The sequence below is a fragment of the Eretmochelys imbricata genome, chromosome 9 (genome assembly GCF_965152235.1).
Source record: "Eretmochelys imbricata isolate rEreImb1 chromosome 9, rEreImb1.hap1, whole genome shotgun sequence".
In the NCBI taxonomy this organism is placed as follows: Eukaryota; Metazoa; Chordata; order Testudines; family Cheloniidae; genus Eretmochelys; species Eretmochelys imbricata.
This window is the reverse complement of record NC_135580.1, coordinates 94,992-113,918: the sequence shown is the minus strand read 5'-3', so window position 1 is coordinate 113,918 and position 18,927 is coordinate 94,992. Positions and strand designations below refer to the sequence as shown.

At 44.1% G+C, this 18,927-nt stretch overlaps 1 protein-coding gene across 1 annotated transcript in view; it reads left to right on the top strand.

Moving 5' to 3' along the window:
• MELTF (melanotransferrin) overlaps positions 1-18,927 on the top strand; it is a 70,009-nt gene that overhangs the window by 45,531 nt on the left and 5,551 nt on the right. Inside the window, exons 10-12 of the mRNA XM_077826834.1 lie at positions 2,004-2,100; positions 14,878-15,072; positions 16,530-16,686. Of these exons, the coding sequence (XP_077682960.1) occupies positions 2,004-2,100; positions 14,878-15,072; positions 16,530-16,686 (449 nt within the window). The remainder of the gene's footprint in view (positions 1-2,003; positions 2,101-14,877; positions 15,073-16,529; positions 16,687-18,927) is intronic.

Genomic DNA, 18,927 nt, shown 5'->3' with positions numbered 1-18,927 from the left:
AGTCTAAGATCATGCAATCTTACATGAGGATTACACAATTTGTTTTACAAGAAAAAATTTGGAAATTTATTTAGCTTAAGAGCTATGGGAAAGACTTGAATATCTGAGTTTTATCCCTATTACCACTGTAAAGTTCTGAATAATTCTGAGGTGCAGAATTGTGATAGCTGTGAAGCCCTAGGTGGCTATAGATTTGTTACAATATTATGTATCCACAGATCCTTTATCAGCTGAAATCCATCGGTGCCACTTACAAACAAGATTAGTTATGTACTCACTTTATTTAAAAAGATGCATCTCCCTCTATCATCCAATATTAAATTGCAGCTACCATGACTATGGCCACTGTGCTGCTTTGAAGGGAGAAGAATGCCACTAGATTACACACAGAAATTCAATGAAACTATCCATGGGGCAGAATTTATTTTACAGTTAAATAAGTAATAATGGCCTCTGTATAAATTCTTCAGCAATCTGAAGTTGAATTTGAGTTCAGTCTTATTGTATTTGTCCATTTTAGAGGAAACTTGCTAAAACATCAATAATAAAACTGAGGTCCACCGTGTCCTGTTCCTGTTGAGGCTGAGACATGTCCCATGACCCAATAAGACAGCTAAGGATGTATCTTTATAGCACAGTTACCATGAGTTGTAACTCAAGTGTTACCCCTAACTCGACTCCTATCCACATGCAAAAATCCCGAGCTCAAGTTAAATGGTGCTCTAAACGTGAACTAATTGGCCCATGTGGCAAGGGTGGAGGGGCTGAAGCTCTCAGGCAGTGCTGATGCTGGAGCTAGTAATGCAGAAAGGATGCAACAGCTTGAGTTACAACAACTCAGAAGCAGCTAATCCAATCACTATGTGTAACTCCAGTGCTGTTTTGAAGTGTGGTCATTCTCACTTGAGCGAGGCTAGCTCAAGTACAGTGACTCGAGTGTGCTAACTGAAGCTAACTGTTGCAGTGAAAACAAGCTCTATGTCTTCCCAGTTAATTCTCACCTCCATGTCAGAACACAGGTCTGCTTTGGGCTCCCTGTGATCCACCATCCAAGGGCTGGATCCTAGCATGAGAATGTGGCCAGGACTAGTGGTGGGAAAATGGAAGAGGAATGCCATGGAGGAGAGGAGTTTCTGTCAAAAGGATATGGGACTTGTTGAAACTCACTTTAGCAAAAATCATAATCTGACTGGGTCTTCCAAGGTATGTCTACGTGACCAAAAAACTCTGCGGCAGTGAGTCTCAGAACCCAGGTCTACAGGATAGCACTACAGTGCTAAAAATCATAGAATGTCAGGGTTGGAAGGGACCTCAGGAGGTCTAGTCCAACCCCCTGCTCAGAGCAGGACCAATCCCCAACTAAATCAACTAAACAGTCTTGTAGATGTTCAAGCTTGAGCACTGAAGTACGGATAGGGGCATGAGATTCAGAACCCAAGCTTCAGGTCCAGCCCAAACATCTACACAGCTATTTTTCGTGCCATGGTGTGAGTCCCAGAAGCCTAAATCTATAGACCTGGGCTCTGAGACCTGACTACCACAGGGGATTTTTGCCGTGTAAACATACCTTCAGTGGCCAAAAGCCTTCCCACCACAGCATCACCAATGACTCCAGTTATCTAACCTTCTTAACTCCTTAACACTGGCCAGTGTGTCCTAAGGGTTAAATCTGTTGCTGCTGAGATTGCATGTCTGCATTTTTGCATCTGTTTGGTTATTAGGTTTTATTCTGAAATTTATGGGTATGATTTGACAGAAAAATCACTTCAGCTTATCCACAACCAGCTGAAGAATCTGATTAAAGTTGATTGGACTGTGGAGTAAAACCTGGGAGTATTATTTTTACTGGGCCAGGACTCATTTTTAGGATGATAGAGGATGAGGCAGCTGATATTGTGCCTCCTGGATCCTTGCTCTGAGAGATGCTTCAACTAGATGTGTGTCATCACTGTGTCTAGGAAAGATTTCTTTTCACACAACTCATTAATTTCATTGCCTTTCAGAAAAAAGAAAGTGATGCTGTAAGTGTGGATGGAGTTGATATTTACATAGCTGGAAAGATGTATGGCCTAGTGCCAGCTGCTGGGGAAAGTTACTCTGGTAAGAAGAGCAGAGAACATAGGGTTTCTATTTCCAGGCTGTTTGAAAACACTCTAGAAACGTAGTTTGAGGTCAGTGGACCTGTCTGGAAAATCATTTTTCAGACAGAAGCTAAACCACACCTTGAACTTACATGACTCTGTGTTGATAGAACTGGGTTGCCCTGGTAGTCTGTTAACTGAGATAATCAGGTGGGAATGAGGTTTACATCATGTACTGAGCATGAACGTCAATAATATCCATCTCCTTTCTGACCAGTTAGGACATCTTACAATATACTGTCACAGTAAAACATGCAGTCTTGCACAACTAGGTGCATTATAGAAAGTTTATGTCTCTCTCTCTCTCTCTGACCCTTTGGCATTAGTCATTGGTGGAGGAAGGGTACAGGACTGTGTAGAGAACTAATCTGCACTATGGTGCACCTTTCCCTATGTAACATGTTTATTTGTTATATTTATTGAAATTATGATAAATTGTAATAGAGTTTTAGCATTTTATAATACAATATGAACTCTTCCTTAATTAGGCTATAACTTGGGAGCATGGGTGGCGGGTATCATAGGTTGGGGGAGGCTGTGCCTCCCCAAACAGCTAGGCATGGCCCTGCCAAAGTTCTGACCCCAGGCCTGCCTCTGCGGCTCCCCCAGTGCGGCGGTCCCAGCCAGGTGCTCCAGGGCTGGGGCTGCATGGGCTAACCTGGGGTGGGGGGGATTCTGGAAGGGGTAAGGGGCAAGACCTCAGGTGGAAGGGGCGGGGCTGGAGCTGGCCTCCCCAGCCAGCGGTTCACATGCTGCCCATGCTTGGGAGCCTCACAATTCAGCTGTAACCTTACTTCACCATGAAAGAGCCTGTGCTATTAAAGAGTGATCTTGTTAAAGTCACAGGGTCATAGGCACTGCCATACTGAGTCAGACCAAGTGATCTATCTAGTCCAGTATCATGTCCAGTGTCTAGTCCAGTATCATCTCTCTAGTACAGTATCATCCCAGCGCTGGTGCACTATCTACACTGGAGCTTTACAGCGCTGAAACTTGCTGCGCTCGGGGGTGTTTTCTCACCCCCTGAGCAAGCAAGTTGCAGCGCTGTAAATTGCCAGTGTAGACAAGCCCTTAGATGCTTCTCACCACAGGCTGGCTGGTTGCTCTTCAGCCAGGCTCTCCCCTTTGATCAGTGCTTCAGTCGCTTGGTGGTGATGTCTGTACATGTTAGTGGAAGAGAGAGAGAGACAGAGCATGGCATATTTCTCTCCCTTTTATAGTGTTCTTTCTTCCCTCTTGGCTTTGCCCTCCCCCCTTCAGAGTCAGGTGAGCATTACCTCATCACAATTCCAAACTGACCAAAGGAAGGGGGTGACTCCCTGGAGAGTCTAACAGATTCTTTTGTTGCTGCCTAAGCCAGTGTCTTTTGTTCCTGTGAAGCTGAGCTTGGCTTGTCCCATACCTGCCCTGATGAGGTGTGAACTGCCTCTCTGCTCTTGGAGAGTTTTTGTCTGGGCTTGCTTTAAGCCATGAGGCTACATTTTCAGCCTCATAACTATATACATGAAATTATAACTCATAACATAACTATAACAACAATGCTCAGTGCATCATGAGCCTTCTGAAGACACCCGACATGACAAACTTTGCATTGGTTACCACACAATCATTTTACAAGAATGAACATGGGGGTACTGGGTGTTCCCCCGAGGTACAGAGCATCACAGTCACACAACAATGTATTCTTGGCCCAATGCTATTCAATATCTTATCAATGATCTGGAAAAAATATTAGATCATTGTGAGTAAGATTTGCAGATGACAAAAAAATTTCGTAGAGTGGTAACTAACGGTGGAGGCAGGTCAGTTATTCAGAGCAATATGGATTGCTTGATAAGGCAGACTTATTTTAGCCACATTCATTCTAATAGTGTCAGATGCAACATTTAGTAACAAAGGGCTAAAAGCACAAAGGTATCAACATTTAGGCACCACTGACCTTCACAAAACCATCACTCAGCTGCCACATCACCCTATAACATGTGCAAAGTTGCCTAAGTCCTGAGGGCACCAAGTTGCTTGGCACCCTAGCTCACACCTAAAACCCAGCAGGATTCTCAAACTAGGCAATCCCCAGCCTATTTCAGCTGCCTGGCTCAATCCAGTATGCATGCTGTCAGGCCTAAACTGCACAGAAGACAGCCAGGAGAAGCAGGTCAGGATTTTGGGCTGCTAACTGTACATGTGTATGTCCCAGTCTACCCGGTGTTAGGGCACTCACCTGGGATGTGGGAGACCCAGGTTTAATCTCTGATTAGGAGCAGGGATTGAACTGAGTGCCCTAACCACTAGGCTATAGAATCAATCATAGAATCATAGAATATCAGGGTTGGAAGGGACCTCAGGAGGTCAGCTAGTCCAACCTCTGCTCAGAGCAGGACCAATATCCAACTAAATCATCCCAGCCAGGGCTTTGTCAAGCCTGACCTTAAAAATATCTAAGGAAGGAGATTCCACCACCTCCCTAGGTAACGCATTCCAGTGTTTCACCACCCTCCTAGTGGAAAAGTTTTTCCTAATATCCAAGATAAACCTCCCAGACTACAACTTGAGATCATTACTCCTTGTTCTGTCGTCAGCTACCACTGAGAACAGTCTAGATCCATCCTCTTTGGAACCCCCTTTCAGGTAGTTGAAAGCAGCTATCAAATCCCCCATCATTCTTCTCTTCCGCAGACTAAACAATCCCAGTTCCCTCAGTCTCTCCTCATAAGTCACGTGTTTCAGGCCCCTAATCATTTTTGTTGCTCTCCGCTGGACGTTTTCCAATTTTTCCACATCCTTCTTGTAGTGTGGGGCCCAAAACTAGACGCAGTACTCCAGATGAGGCCTCACCAATGTCAACTAGAGGGGAACGATCACGTCCCTCGATCTGCTGGCAATGCCCCTACTTATACAGCCCAAAATGCAATTGGCCTTCTTGGCAACAACAGCACACTGTTGACTCATATCCAGCTTCTCGTCCACTGTAACACCTAGGTCCTTTTCTGCAGAACTACTGCCGAGCCATTCAGTCCCTAGCCTGTAGCGGTGCATGGGATTCTTCCGTCCTAAGTGCAGGACTGTGCACTTGTCCTTGTTGAACCTCATCAGATTTCTTTTGGCCCAATCCTCTAATTTGTCTATGTCCCTCTGTATCCTATCCCTACCCAGCATATCTACCTCTCCTCCCAGTTTAGTATCACCTGCAAACTTTCTGAGGGTGCAATCCACACCATCCTCCAGATCATTTATGAAGATATTGAACAAAACCGGCCCGAGGACCGACCCTTTGGGCACTCCAGTTGATACCGGCTGCCAACTAGACATGGAGCCACTGATCACTACCCGTTGAGCCCGACAATCTAGCCAGCTTTCTGTCCACCTTATAGTCCATTCATCCAGCCCATACTTCTTTAACTTGCTGGCAAGAATACTGTGGGAGATTGTATCAAAAGCTTTGCTAAAGTCAAGGAACAACACATCCACCGCTTTCCCCTCATCCACAGAACCTGTTATCTCGTCATAGAAGGCAATTAGATTAGTCAGGCATGACTTGCCCTTGGTGAATCCATGCTGACTGTTCCTGATCACTTTCCTCTCCTCTAAGTGCTTCAGAATTGATTCCTTGAGGACCTGCTCCATGATTTTTCCAGGGACTGAGGTGAGGCTGACTGGCCTGTAGTTCCCAGGATCCTCCTCCTTCCCTTTTTTAAAGATGAGCACTACATTAGCCTTTTTCCAGTCTTCTGGGACTTCCCCAGATCGCCATGAGTTTTCAAAGATAATGGCCAATGGCTCTGCAATCACATCCGCCAACTCCTTTAGCACTCTCGGATGCAACGCATCTGGCCCCATGGACTTGTGCTCGTCCAGCTTTTCTAAATAGTCCTGAACCACCACTTTCTCCACAGAGGGCTGGTCACCTCCTCCCCATGCTGTGCTGCCCAGTGCAGTAGTCTGGGAGCTGACCTTGTTCATGAAGACAGAGGCAAAAAAAGCATTGAGTACATTAGCTTTTTCCACATCCTCTGTCACTAGGTTGCCTCCCTCATTCAGTAAGGGGCCCACACTTTCCTTGGCTTTCTTCTTGTTGCTAACATACCTGAAGAAACCCTTCTTGTTACTCTTAACATCTCTTGCTAGCTGTAACTCCAGGTGTGATTTGGCCGTCCTGATTTCACTCCTGCATCCCCGAGCAATATTTTTATACTCTTCCCTGGTCATTTGTCCAATCTTCCACTTCTTGCAAGCTTCTTTTTTGTGTTTAAGATCAGCAAGGATTTCACTGTGAAGCCAAGCTGGTTGCCTGCCATATTTACTGTTCTTTCTACACATCGGGATGGTTTATCCCTGTAACCTCAATAAGGATTCTTTAAAATACAGCCAGCTCTCCTGGACTCCTTTCCCCGTCATGTTATTCTCCTAGGGGGTCTTGCCCATCAGTTCCCTGAGGGAGTCAAAGTCTGCTTTTCTGAAGTCCAGGGTCCGTATTCTGCTGCTCTTCTTTCTTCCCTGTGTCAGGATCCTGAACTCGACCATCTCATGGTCACTACCTCCCAGGTTCCCATCCATTTTTGCTTCCCCTACTAATTCTTCCCGGTTTGTGAGCAGCAGGTCAAGAAGAGCTCTGCCCCAGTTGGTTCCTCCAGCACTTGCACCAGGAAATTGTCCCCTACCCTTTCCAAAAACTTCCTGGTTTGTGCACTGCTGTATTGCTCTCCAAGCAGATATCAGGGTGATTGAAGTCTCCCATGAGAACCACGGCCTGCGATCTAGTAACTTCCGTGAGTTGCCGGAAAAAAGCCTCGTCCACCTCATCCCCCTGGTCCAGTGGTCTATAGCAGACTCCCACCACGACATCACCCTTGTTGCTCACACTTCTAAACTTAATCCAGAGACACTCAGGTTTTTCTGCAGTTTCATACTTGAGCTCTGAGCAGTCATACTGCTCCCTTACATACAATGCAACTTCCCCACCTTTTCTGCCCTGCCTGTCCTTCCTGAACAGCTTATATCCATCCATGACATGTGAGTTATCCCACCAAGTCTCTGTCATTCCAATCACATCATAATTCCTTGACTGTGCCAGGACTTCCAGTTCTCCTGCTTGTTTCCCAAGCTTCTTGCATTTGTGTATAGGCACTTGAGAAAACTTGCTGATCGTCCCTCTTTCTCAGTATGAGGCAGGACCCCTGCCCTCTTGCACGCTCCTGCTCATGCTTCCTCCCGGTATCCCACTTCCCCACTTACCTCAGGGCTTTGGTCTCCTTCCCCTGGTGAACCTAGTTTAAAGCACTCCTCACTAGGTTAGCCAGCCTGCTTGCGAAGATGCTCTTCCCTCTCTTCGTTAGGTGGAGCCCGTCTCTGCCTAGCACTCCTCCTTCTTGGAACACCATCCCATGGTCAAAGAATCCAAAGCCTTCTCTCCGACACTACCTGCGTAGCCATTCATTGACTTCTACGATTTGACAGTCTCTACCTAGGCCTTTTCCTTCCATGGGGAGGATGGACGAGAAGACCACTTGTGCCTCAAACTCCAATCAATCTCTCATGTCTTCCTCTGTCTCTCTTTCTGGCCCAATGAATACTTAATTATACAAAGTGGTGCATGTCCATTTGCTCCCCCATTAGCCTTCGCATCACCTCTTGCCTCCGCTCTTCGCACTCGTGCCCCTGCTCTTCATACTCAATGCTTTCCTAGCCTCTAACACTGAATGCCTCCATGCATAAAGCTGTGCCCTATCAGTGCAGGAGGACTGCATGAGCTCGGAAAACATGTCATCGCAAGTGCGTTTTTTTTTTGCTTTCTAATCTGTGATAACCTCAGGGACGGAGATGATATGGAGGGAGATAACAAGGGAAAGTAAAATTTTAGATGTTACACTTCTGAGAACAAAAGGGAGACTCTTTCACAGTGAATCAAGCAATTCACAGCAGACAGCACATGTGCTTTAGGTACAAGGTCGCATTTTGCCTTTTATATTGAGCGCCTGCTGGTATGGTGACACATCACACACGTCTGGGCAACAGAATTCAGTTTCCATGCAGCCATGGTAAGGCAAAGGGTATGTGGGGTTGGCTTTTTACGCATAATATGTGGGAATGGTTTCAAACTGCAGCACCATCCTTTCCCTTAGCAAGCAATGGGTTGGGTTTCACATTTAAAAGGAGGGGCTGCGGTTTTCAGGTGGATGTGCAGCACACACCTCCCCCCACCCTACCGAGTGGCTATTCTCCAGGATCCAGAGTAACAGCCATGTTAGTCTGTATTCGCAAAAAGAAAAGGAGTACTTGTGGCACCTTAGAGACTATCCAATTTATTTGAGCAAAAGCTTTCGTGAGCTACAGCTCACTTCATTGGATGTATTCTCCGGGATGATCCCTTTTAGCCAAGCGCAAACAGCCCAGCATGAACGGGGTCCTTTTACTGTTCCCTTACAAAAATTCCCCTATTTCAACCAGGTGACCATGAATGATATCACTCTTCTGAGGCTAACACAGAAAGATTTAGACCAAATGTTGCTTGAATGCGACCAAAACCCAGGACCATTCATTGCCATGCTTTGTGCTGAAATGATTCCAGAATACTTTCAGAGTACCTCCAGGACAGCTTCATGGAGATGTCCCTGGAGGATTCCCACTCCATCCCCAGACATGTGAACAGACTTTTCCAGTAGCTGTATTGGCCGCGAATGCATCCCAATTCTTCAGGGCAAATCAAACATTAAACACTATTGCTTTTAAACCCTGTACTGTACTTACAGATGTGCACTCATCAGAGGTGCCTTCTCTGCCTTCAGGGTCGGTGATCCTGCCTTTGAGGGTATTGGCTCTAGGGTGATGAAAAGGTACTGGCTGCCAGGGAGAACAGATTCACCGCTTGCCTGCTGTGTATTCTCCTCCTCCTCTTCCTCATCCACAAAATCGTCCTCCCTGTTGCATGAGACTCCCCCCTTGCAGGTGTCCACGGACAGTGGTGGGGTAGTGGTAGGGTCCCCTCCTAGCATGGCATGCAGCTGATCATAGAAGCAGCATGTATGGGTCTCTGACCTGGAGTGACTGTTTGCCTCCTTTGTCTTTTGGTAGGCTTGCCTCAGCTCCTTAACTTTCATGCGGCACTGCTGTGTGTCCCTGTTGTAGCCTCTCTCCAACATGCCCTGGGAGATTTTGGCAAATATATTTGCATTTCTTCTTTTTGATCAGAGTTCTACCTGCACAGATGCTTCTCCCCGTACAGCAATCAGATCCAGTGTCTCCCTTTCTGTCCATGCTGGAGTTCGTTTGCGATTCTGCGGAGACTGCATGGTCACCTGTGCTGCTGAGTTCGCCACGCTGACCAAACAGGAAATGAAATTCAAAAGTTCCCGGGGCTTTTCCTGTGTACCTGGCTAGTGCATCGGAGTTCAAAGTACTGTCCAGAGCAGTCACAATGGAGCACTCTGGGGTAGCTCCTGGAGACCAATACCATTGATTTGCATCCACACTACCCCAAATTTGACCCAACAAGGTCGATTTTAGTGCTACTCCCCTTGCCGGGGAAGAGTACAGAAGTTGATTTTAAGAGCCCTTTAGGTCGACAGAGTGGGGTTGGTTGTGTGGACGCATTCATTTTAAAATCGACCTAATATGGCTAAATTCGACCTAACCCCATAGTGTAGACCAGGCCTAAAATAGGGAAAGAACAAATAAAAAACTACTTAGATGTCTTCAAGTCACCAGAGCCTGATGAAATACATCCTAGAATATTCAAGAGCTGCCTGAGGAGATATCTGAGTCATTAGTGATTATCTTTGAAAAGTCATGGAAGACAGGAGAGATTCCAGAGGACTGGAAAAAAGCAAATATAGTGCCAATATATAAAAAGGGGATAAGGACAGTCTGGCGAATTAGACCGGTCAGCTTAATTTCAATACCTGGAAAGAAAATGGAGCACATTATTAAGCAATCAGTTTGCAAACAGCTAGAAGAAAATAAGGTGATAAGTAACAGTCAGCTTGGATCTGTCAAGAACAAATCATGTAAAAGCAACCTGATAACTTTTGTTGACAGGATAACAAGTCTGACAAATAGGGGGAAAGCGATAGGTGGGGTATATCTTGACTTTAGTAAGGCTTTTGATGCTGTCTTGCATAACCTTCTCATAAACAAACTAGGGAAATACAACCTAGATGGAACTACTAGATGATGGGTGCACAACTGGTTGGAAAACCATTCCCAGAGAGTAGTTATCAGCGGTTCACAGTCAATCTGGAAAGGCATAACAAGTGGGGCCTTGCAGGGATCAGTTCTGGCTCCAGTTCTGTTCAATATCTTCATCAATTATTTAGATAATGGCATAGAGAGTACACTTATAAAGTTTGCGGATGATACCAAGTTGGGAGGGATTGCAAGTGCTTTGGGGGATAGGATTAAAATTCAGAATGTTCTGGACAAACTGAAGAAATGGTCTGAAGCAAATAGGATGAAATTCAATAAAGAAAAATGCAAAGTACTCCATTTAGGAAGGAACAATCAGTTGCACATGTACAAAATGGAAAATGATTGCCTAGCAAGGATCATAGCAGATCACAAGCTAAATATGAGTCAACAGTGTAACACTTGCACACAAAAAAACCAAACGTAATTCTGGATGTATTAGCAGGAGTAAAAAGAAAAGGAGTACTTGTGGCACCTTAGAGACTAACAAATTTATTAGAGCATAAGCTTTCGTGAGCTACAGCTCACTTCGTCGGATGCAGGAGTGTTATTCTTCTGCTCTACTCCAGAACGATTAGGCCTCAACTGGAGTATTTTGTCCAGTTCTGGGTGCCACATTTCAGGAAAGATGTGGACAAATTGGAGAAAGTCCAGAATAGAGTAATAAAAATTATTGAAAACATGAGCGATGAGGGAAGATTGAAAAAATTGGGTTTGTTTAGTCTGAAGAAGAGAAGATTGAGAGGGGCCATGATAACAATTTTCAAGTACATAAAAGGTTGTTACAAGGAGTAGGGAGAAAAAAATTACTCCTAACTTCTGAGGATAGAACAAGAAGCAATGGTCTTAAATTGCAGCAAGGGTGGTTTATGTTGGACATTAGGAAAAACTTCCTAACTGTCAGCGTAGTTAACCACTGGAATAAATTGCTTAGGGAGGCTGGGGAAACTCCATCACTGGAGCTTTTTAAGAGCAGGTTAGACAAACACCTGTCAGGGATGGGCTAGATAATACTTAATCCTGCCATGACAGGGGACTGAACTAGATGAGCTCTACAGGTCCCTTCTAGACCTATGATTCTGTGACTCTCAGGTAGACATAAGGAGGTTACATAGGCACCAACTCCATGAGGGCTTTGGGGCTGGAGTACCCACGGGGAAAAAATGGTGGGTGCTCAAACCCCACTAGCAGCCCTGCTATCAAGGCCTCTCCCTCCCTCCAGTGCCTCCTGCCACCGGCAGGCCCTACTGATCAGCGCCTCTCCCTCCCTCCCAGTGCCTACTGCCTGCCATGGATCAGCTGTTTCGCGGTGTCAGGAGGTGTGAGGATGCAGGGGGAGGGACTAAGGTGACTAGATGTCCTGATTTTATAGGGACAGTCCTGATATTTGGAGCTGTTTTTTATATGGGCTCCTATTACCCCTCCACCCCCTGTCCTGATTTTTCACACTTGCTATCTGGTCACCCTAGGGAGGGACTGGGCAGGGAAGAGGTGGGGTGGGGGCGGGAAGAGGCAGGGCAGGGGCGGAGTGGGGTGGGAAGATTCAGGGTGGGGGGGACACTGGGGGAAGGGGTGGAGTGGGGAAGGGGCCTGGGTGGAGCTGGTGGGAGCACCCCCCAGCAGATTAGAAATTTGGTGCCTATATGAGGTTATATTACTTCTGCATTTGGCATTCATGTGATTGCTGCTGGTGTGTCCACTTCTGGTGTTCATAATTCAAGAAAAATTTTGATAAATTGGAGGGGGTTCAAAGAAGAGCCACAAGAATGATTAAAGCCTTGGAAAACATGCTTATAGTGAAAGGCTCAAGGAACCCAATCTATTTAGCTTACCAAAATAAAGAAGGTTACGAGGTGACTTGATCACAGTGTACAAGTACCTACACGAGGACCAGAAAGTTAATAATAGAGGGCTTTTCAGTCTAGCAGACAAAGGTATAGCAACATACAATGACTGGAAGATGAAGCTAGACAAATTCAGACTGGAAATAAGTTACAAATTTTTAACAGAAAGGGTAATTAACAATTTGAACAATTTACCAAGGGTCGTTGTGGAGTCTTCATCACTAGCAATTTTTAAATCAAGATTGGATGTTTTTTCTAAGTGATCTGCTCTAGTTCAACCAGGAATTAATTCAGGAAATCTTATTCAGCCTGTGATATACAGGAGGTCAGACTAGATGATCACAATGGTCCTTTTCTGGCCTTATAATCTATTAAGCAGTTCCTGCCTTTTCAGTCTCTTTTCATATGAAAGTCTCTCCAGGCCCCAAACATTCTTGTAACCCATTTTTGACACACCCATATATTTCTGCAATAGCCATTTTGAGCTGGGGTGGCCATTACTGCACACAGTATTCTAGTGGAGGCAGTCCATTGATTTATATAATGGCATTATAATATTTTCTGTATTATTCTCTATTCCATTGCTAATTTTTGTTAGTTTTTTAACCGCAGATGTATATTGACCAGAGGTCTTCAGTGAGCTGTCTACAATGATTCCCACATTCTTTTCCTTAGCTGACACCCCCAGTATGGTGTATGAATAGTTCCAATTAGTCTCTCCCACATTTAGAACTTCGCATTTGTCAATGGCATATTTTACATAGCCATATTCACCACTGCTTAAGTGTGTGCACATCTCCTTAGAAGTCAATGGACTTTGCCTGCTTACTACTTGGGCTGCACAATAATCATACTTAGTATTTGTCATAAATATAAAGGGAAGGGTAAACACCTTTAAAATCCCTCCTGGCCAGAGGAAAAACCCTTTCATCTATAAAGGGTTAAGAAGCTAGGATAACATTGCTGGCACCTGACCACAATGACCAATGAGAAGACAAGATACTTTCAAAGCTGGAGGGGGGAGAAACAAAGGGTCTGGGTCTGTCTGTGTGATGCTTTTGCCGGGGACAGAACAGGAATGGAGTTTTAGAACTTAGTAAGTAATCTAGCTTGGTATGCGTTAGATTCTGATTTCTTTAAATGGCTGAGAAAATAAGCTGTGCTGAATAGAATGAATATTCCTGTTTTTGTGTCTTTTTGTAACTTAAAGTTTTGCCTAGAGGGATTCTCTACTTTTTGAATCTAATTACCCTGTAAGGTATTTACCATCCTGTTTTTACAGAGGTGATTCTTTTTTATTTTTTCTTCTATTAAAATTCTTCTTTTAAGAAACTGAATGTTTTTTTCATTGTTCTTAAGATCCAAGGGTTTGGGTCTGTGGTCACCTATGCAAATTGGTGAGGATTTTTATCAAACCTTCCCCAGAAAAAAGGGGATAAGATTTGGGAGGATTTTGGGGGGAAAGACGTTTCCAAACGAACTTTTTCCTAATAATAATAATACCGGTGTTAGACACTTGGTGGTGGCAGCGAAAGTCCAAGGGCAAAGGGTAAAATAGTTTGTACCTTGGGGAAGTTTTAACCTAAGCTGGTAAAAGTAAGCTTAGGAGGTTTTCATGCAGGTCCCCACATCTGTACCCTAGCGTTCAGAGTGGGGAAGGAACCTTGACAGTATTTATGTAGCATTTTTCATCAATACATGTCAGAGCACTTTAAAAAGGAGGGTAAATATCGTTATCCTCATTTTACAAATAGGGAAAGTGAGGCACAGAGGGGGGAGGCCTCACAACAAGTCAGTGGCAGACCCTGGCTGCTCTATGTGCTTATTCTTTGATGATCTGACCTCATGCATGTCTTACTGCCCTTTCTGTGCACCCACCCACAACAAATATTTTGTGCTTTAGCAATGAGGTGCAAATAAAGGGCTGAGTAACATTGTTTATCCAAAATGTTACTGGTGACTTTTTGTCTTTTCACCAGTTCTGCAAAGATGTGAAGGTTTCTGGAATTTTATGGTGTTAGTTCATAGCTTTTGTTGTCTATGTCAAACATCATTTTTCACCCAGGGGATGAATGAAAGAACTTTCACAGAAGAAAATAATACGGTAATTTACATTTTAAGTTCTAGCTGAGATCAAATTCTTCCCCTCACTGATACTTTTCAAAAGTAGAGTGATAAAAGGCTGACTAGTGGTGGTGTTTGTCATCAAGGTGAGCCTATAGAAATCTGCAAAATGTTTAGAGCTTTTCCTCCAAATCTGTAAAAGTTACATATGAGCAATGTGCTTTTTAAAGCAGCTTAGTCATGTAGCTTAGGACCCAAATGGAGGATTTTGCAAAATGAAAAGGGGAAAAAAGATGGGGGGTAATTCCTAAAAACTAAAACTTATAGAAATATTTTCATGGCATTTGAAAAAGCAATTCAGACCCATCTCTATATTAAGACAGCAGTAAAGGCATCTATATAAATGAAAGGCTCCACATGAATGTCAGATTGTTAGTGTAAAACAGCTAATTAAGAATTATGTATTTATAATGAAAGGAGGAAAAATGACGTTCCATAACCTGGAATTGTTGGTGCAATCTCTTTCATGTAGGATGAGTTAGGAATTTAGCAGCAAATGAGATATAATTGATCTGCCATATCAATCAGGTTTTCATGAAACAATAAGGCCACTCAGGAAAAGGCATAATTTTTTTTTTCTTCCCAACAAGCTGATGACAACAGCAACATGTACTATGCTGTGGCATTAGTGAAACGGAACACCTCCAATGCTTTCACCATCAATGATCTGAAAGGGAAAAAGTCCTGCCACACAGGATATGGGAGAATGGCTGGATGGAACATCCCTATTGGTGTTCTAATTAAAAGGGGCTTTATTAGGCTCACAGACTGCAATATTCCTCAAGGTAAGGGTTCTGCACATCAGAAGATGCAATGACAGGTTGGTTGTGCCTTTTTTATTCAGGGAAGAAAAGTCCCAAGAGAAGTTTCCTAGCTCTGTGTGTGTTTCATATTGGTATTAAATGCTTATCTTTATGCCTGAGGATTAGGTCTGTTACACCTGGGAAGACTCATGGGAGTAATGCATGAGAAATTCCTCTTGTAGAGTAGAAAAACCTTTTTTTCCATTTCATCTTATGGTTAACTCACTGCAAAACAATATGGGCCCAGTCCTTCAGCCCTTCCTCTCCTGCAAGCAGTCCTTACAGAAGCAGTTGTAATGCTGACAGACCTCGGTCATCGGTGGGCGGCATTGAATCTGGGGCCTCTGGAACTTAGTGCATGAGCCTCTACTGCATGAGACAAAAGCCATATAGCTGTTAGCTAAGGTGCAGAACAGACTCATTAATCTCCCTCTCTACTTGGTACCACTAAATGGGACAGAACACCACACCCAAGAGGTGTGTGGGTTACACAGTGTCATGAACTCGCTATACCTCAGTGTGAATCTCTGGAGATAATTGCTGTCAATGGGCTGCTTGTGTAAGTAAGGCTTGCAGGATTAGGCTTTTTGTGATACTTTGTATGGAAGTCCCAAATGAAGAAGAAACACAGAGCCAAATTCTGTGTAACCCCAATGAAGACAATATGATCAGACAGGATTTACTGGAAGTCAGTGGAGAATTTGGCCCACAGTTCTGGTGTATTTTCCAACCTATGTTTACTGAGCAAGAACAGACTTCTGGGCTAAATATTTGAAAAGTTGTGGCTTAATTGGGTGTACAGATTGTGCATGGGCCAAATCCTGAAAACTTTCTATTTCATCAAGACCTTATTGGAGTAAAGATTAAACAAGGTCTGCAGGCTTCTGGCCCAGAATGAGTAGTTCTCGAAGTAGAGTTTTACCCCTGCAATTGCATTTTTAATCAATAATGTGTGTGCAAATTAATGAACAAAGAAGTGGGCAGGCCCAGTATTATACGTAGCCTTCTTTAAATGTGCAAGTGTATTTTCTACATAGGGGGCACATTTTTGCACTGAATTAATTGATTTGCTTGTTTTAACAAAATGGACATGCAAAATCTTACACCAACTTTCAGAAATGCAGCTGAAGTGTCTATTGTAATCAAAGCAGTTTGTACCCCCTGTTAACCAACTATAAGCTTAGCATGTGCTCTTGGAGAATCTGATCCAATCTATCCTTCAGCCTATCTCGCCAGCTAACAATCTAGACTGAATTTTGAAGATGTTTTGAAAGATATAATTAGTCAGTCCCAGTAAGCCTAATATAATATGCATGTTGCTGGCTTTTCAGTGAAACCTGCATTGCCATATAATTAAATGATATTGTAATCTAGGTGTTTTGTGAATGGCTGACACTCACCTATCCATGCTTTTTGTTGGCACATCTTTCTTTTTTCAGCTGTGAGTGACTTTTTCTCCGCTAGCTGTGTGCCTGCAGCCAAGATGGACAATTACCCATTAAAACTCTGTGAGCTTTGCATCGGAGATAACAGTGGAAACAATAAATGTGATGCAAGTACCCAGGAACGTTATTATAGCTACAGTGGAGCCTTCAGGTAATGAACAAACATAATTATTGTGCAATGTGGATGCTTATTTTGCAAAAGATGATGAGGCATTATTGTATTCAATGTAATTGTAGCCATGTTGGTCCCAGGATATTAGAGACAAGGTGGGTGAGGGCCAGTAAAAGATATTACCTCACCCACCTTGTCTAATAAGTTTAAGATGGCACTTGTCCCACAAATCTCTCTCAGAAGTCCAGCAATAAAAATATACCAAAAAGCTGCCACTTTATGTCATCCACGTCTCTGTTGACACACCTCCTCTTTGGTACAGTAAGCATCTCTCTTTGTGTGCACCCATCATAACCTTGGGCAGCACATCTTGCTGAAAGAAGTTGCTTCTGTCCATGCCTTTCTGATTGAGATGGTGGGGGTTGGACTCCAGGCTAACTGTTAGATCCTAGACCATGAGTCTGGGAATACTATCTCCCCTTGTTCCTATCCAAACCCCTGCACGCACGCACACACACACACACCCTTGGAGAAGCAGGAGTTAATCCCAGGACCAACACTTCTCTCAATAATAAAACAACTCGTATCTAAGCAGGGCAAATCTCACTCAGTATCAAGGCAAATTCCAGGAGTATAGCCCTCTCTACATATACACATTTCCTAGCAATAGTACAGTATGCACAGCCCCCAATGCTTAATGCTCTCTAACCCAATTTAAAGCCCAAGAAGACTGACCCAGAGTGCTTTGTCCCATCCCGGGTACCAACTGGCGCTTTGCTGAAGTCACAGATGCTGGGCTGCATTGGGAGCTTGGGGTGCTGAATGCTGCTGCCCCTTGCATGACTCTCCACAGTTGCTCCCCTTCAATTCCTCCCCTTCAATGGGGGATCGCTGATCAGGTGGTCAGTAGCCAATCTCCAGCTACTATACCACCCCCACAATGGGAGGCAGGCCAACGGCAAAAAGCCAGGGTGTGGTATGTGCCCCACCCCTAACCTATCAGGACTTTTTTAGGGCAGGAAGGCTGTACACAGCTTACAATGCCTTTCTTCATGCTTCAGAGTAACAGCCGTGTTAGTCTGTATTCGCAAAAAGAAAAGGAGTACTTGTGGCACCTTAGAGACTAACCAATTTATTTGAGCATGAGCTTTCGTGAGCTACAGCTCACTTCATCAGATGCATACCGTGGAAACTGCAGCAGACTTTATATATACACAGAGAATATGAAACAATACCTCCTCCCACCCCACTGTCCTGCTGGTAATAGCTTATCTAAAGTAATCATCAGGTTAGGCCATTTCCAGCACAAATCCAGGTTTTCTCACCCTCCACCCCCCCACACAAATTCACTCTCCTGCTGGTGATAGCCCATCCAAAGTGACAACTCTTTACACATTGTGCAGGATAATCAAGTTAGGCCATTTCCTGCACAAATCCAGGTTCTCTCACTCCCTCACCCCCCTCCAAAAACCCACCCCCATACACACACAAACTCACTCTCCTGCTGGTAATAGCTCATCCAAACTGACCACTCTCCAAGTATTACCAGCAGGAGAGTGAGTTTGTGTGTGTATGGTCCCGCTCAGCCCGCTGCTGGTCTGGGATTCTGGCTGCCAGCCCCTTGCCAGCCAGGGTCCCGGCCACAGGCCCCGCTCAGCCTGCTGCCAGCCTAGGTGAATGGAACCGCGGGCTGGCGGCCTAAGATCATCATTTTAATTTAATTTTAAATGAAGCTTCTTAAACATTTTGAAAACCTTGTTTACTTTACATATGACAACAGTTTAGTTATATAATATAGAGACTTACAGAGACCTTCTAAAAAATGTCAAAATGTATTACTGGCATGTGAAACCTTAAATTAAAGTGAATAAATGAAGACTTGGCACACCACTTCTGAAAGGTTGCCGACCCCTGAGATAGACAGATATAAATATTGATTGTTTTATATAGATATAGATATGCTAACTAGCATATATTGGTCAATGTAGACCAGCACAGCTCCTGAGGGTAAAACAGCTCAGAAGTACAGTTCCACATTTGCAAAAGAATCTATCTCCAAGTGGACAGATATGAAGAAAGTAGCCATACTGGATGAAAGGCAAAAAGAGCTTACGAATGCTTTTACAAGAGATGACAGACACTCAGTTAGAAAATTGCAGTGTTTAGAACCTGGTGTCTCCATTTGTATCAAATTGGATGAAGAAGAAGTTTGGACAATTCCAGCTGCATGGGCGGCACATATAAGAGGCTGGGAGGTTTAGCCTCCCCCAAAAAAGGCTG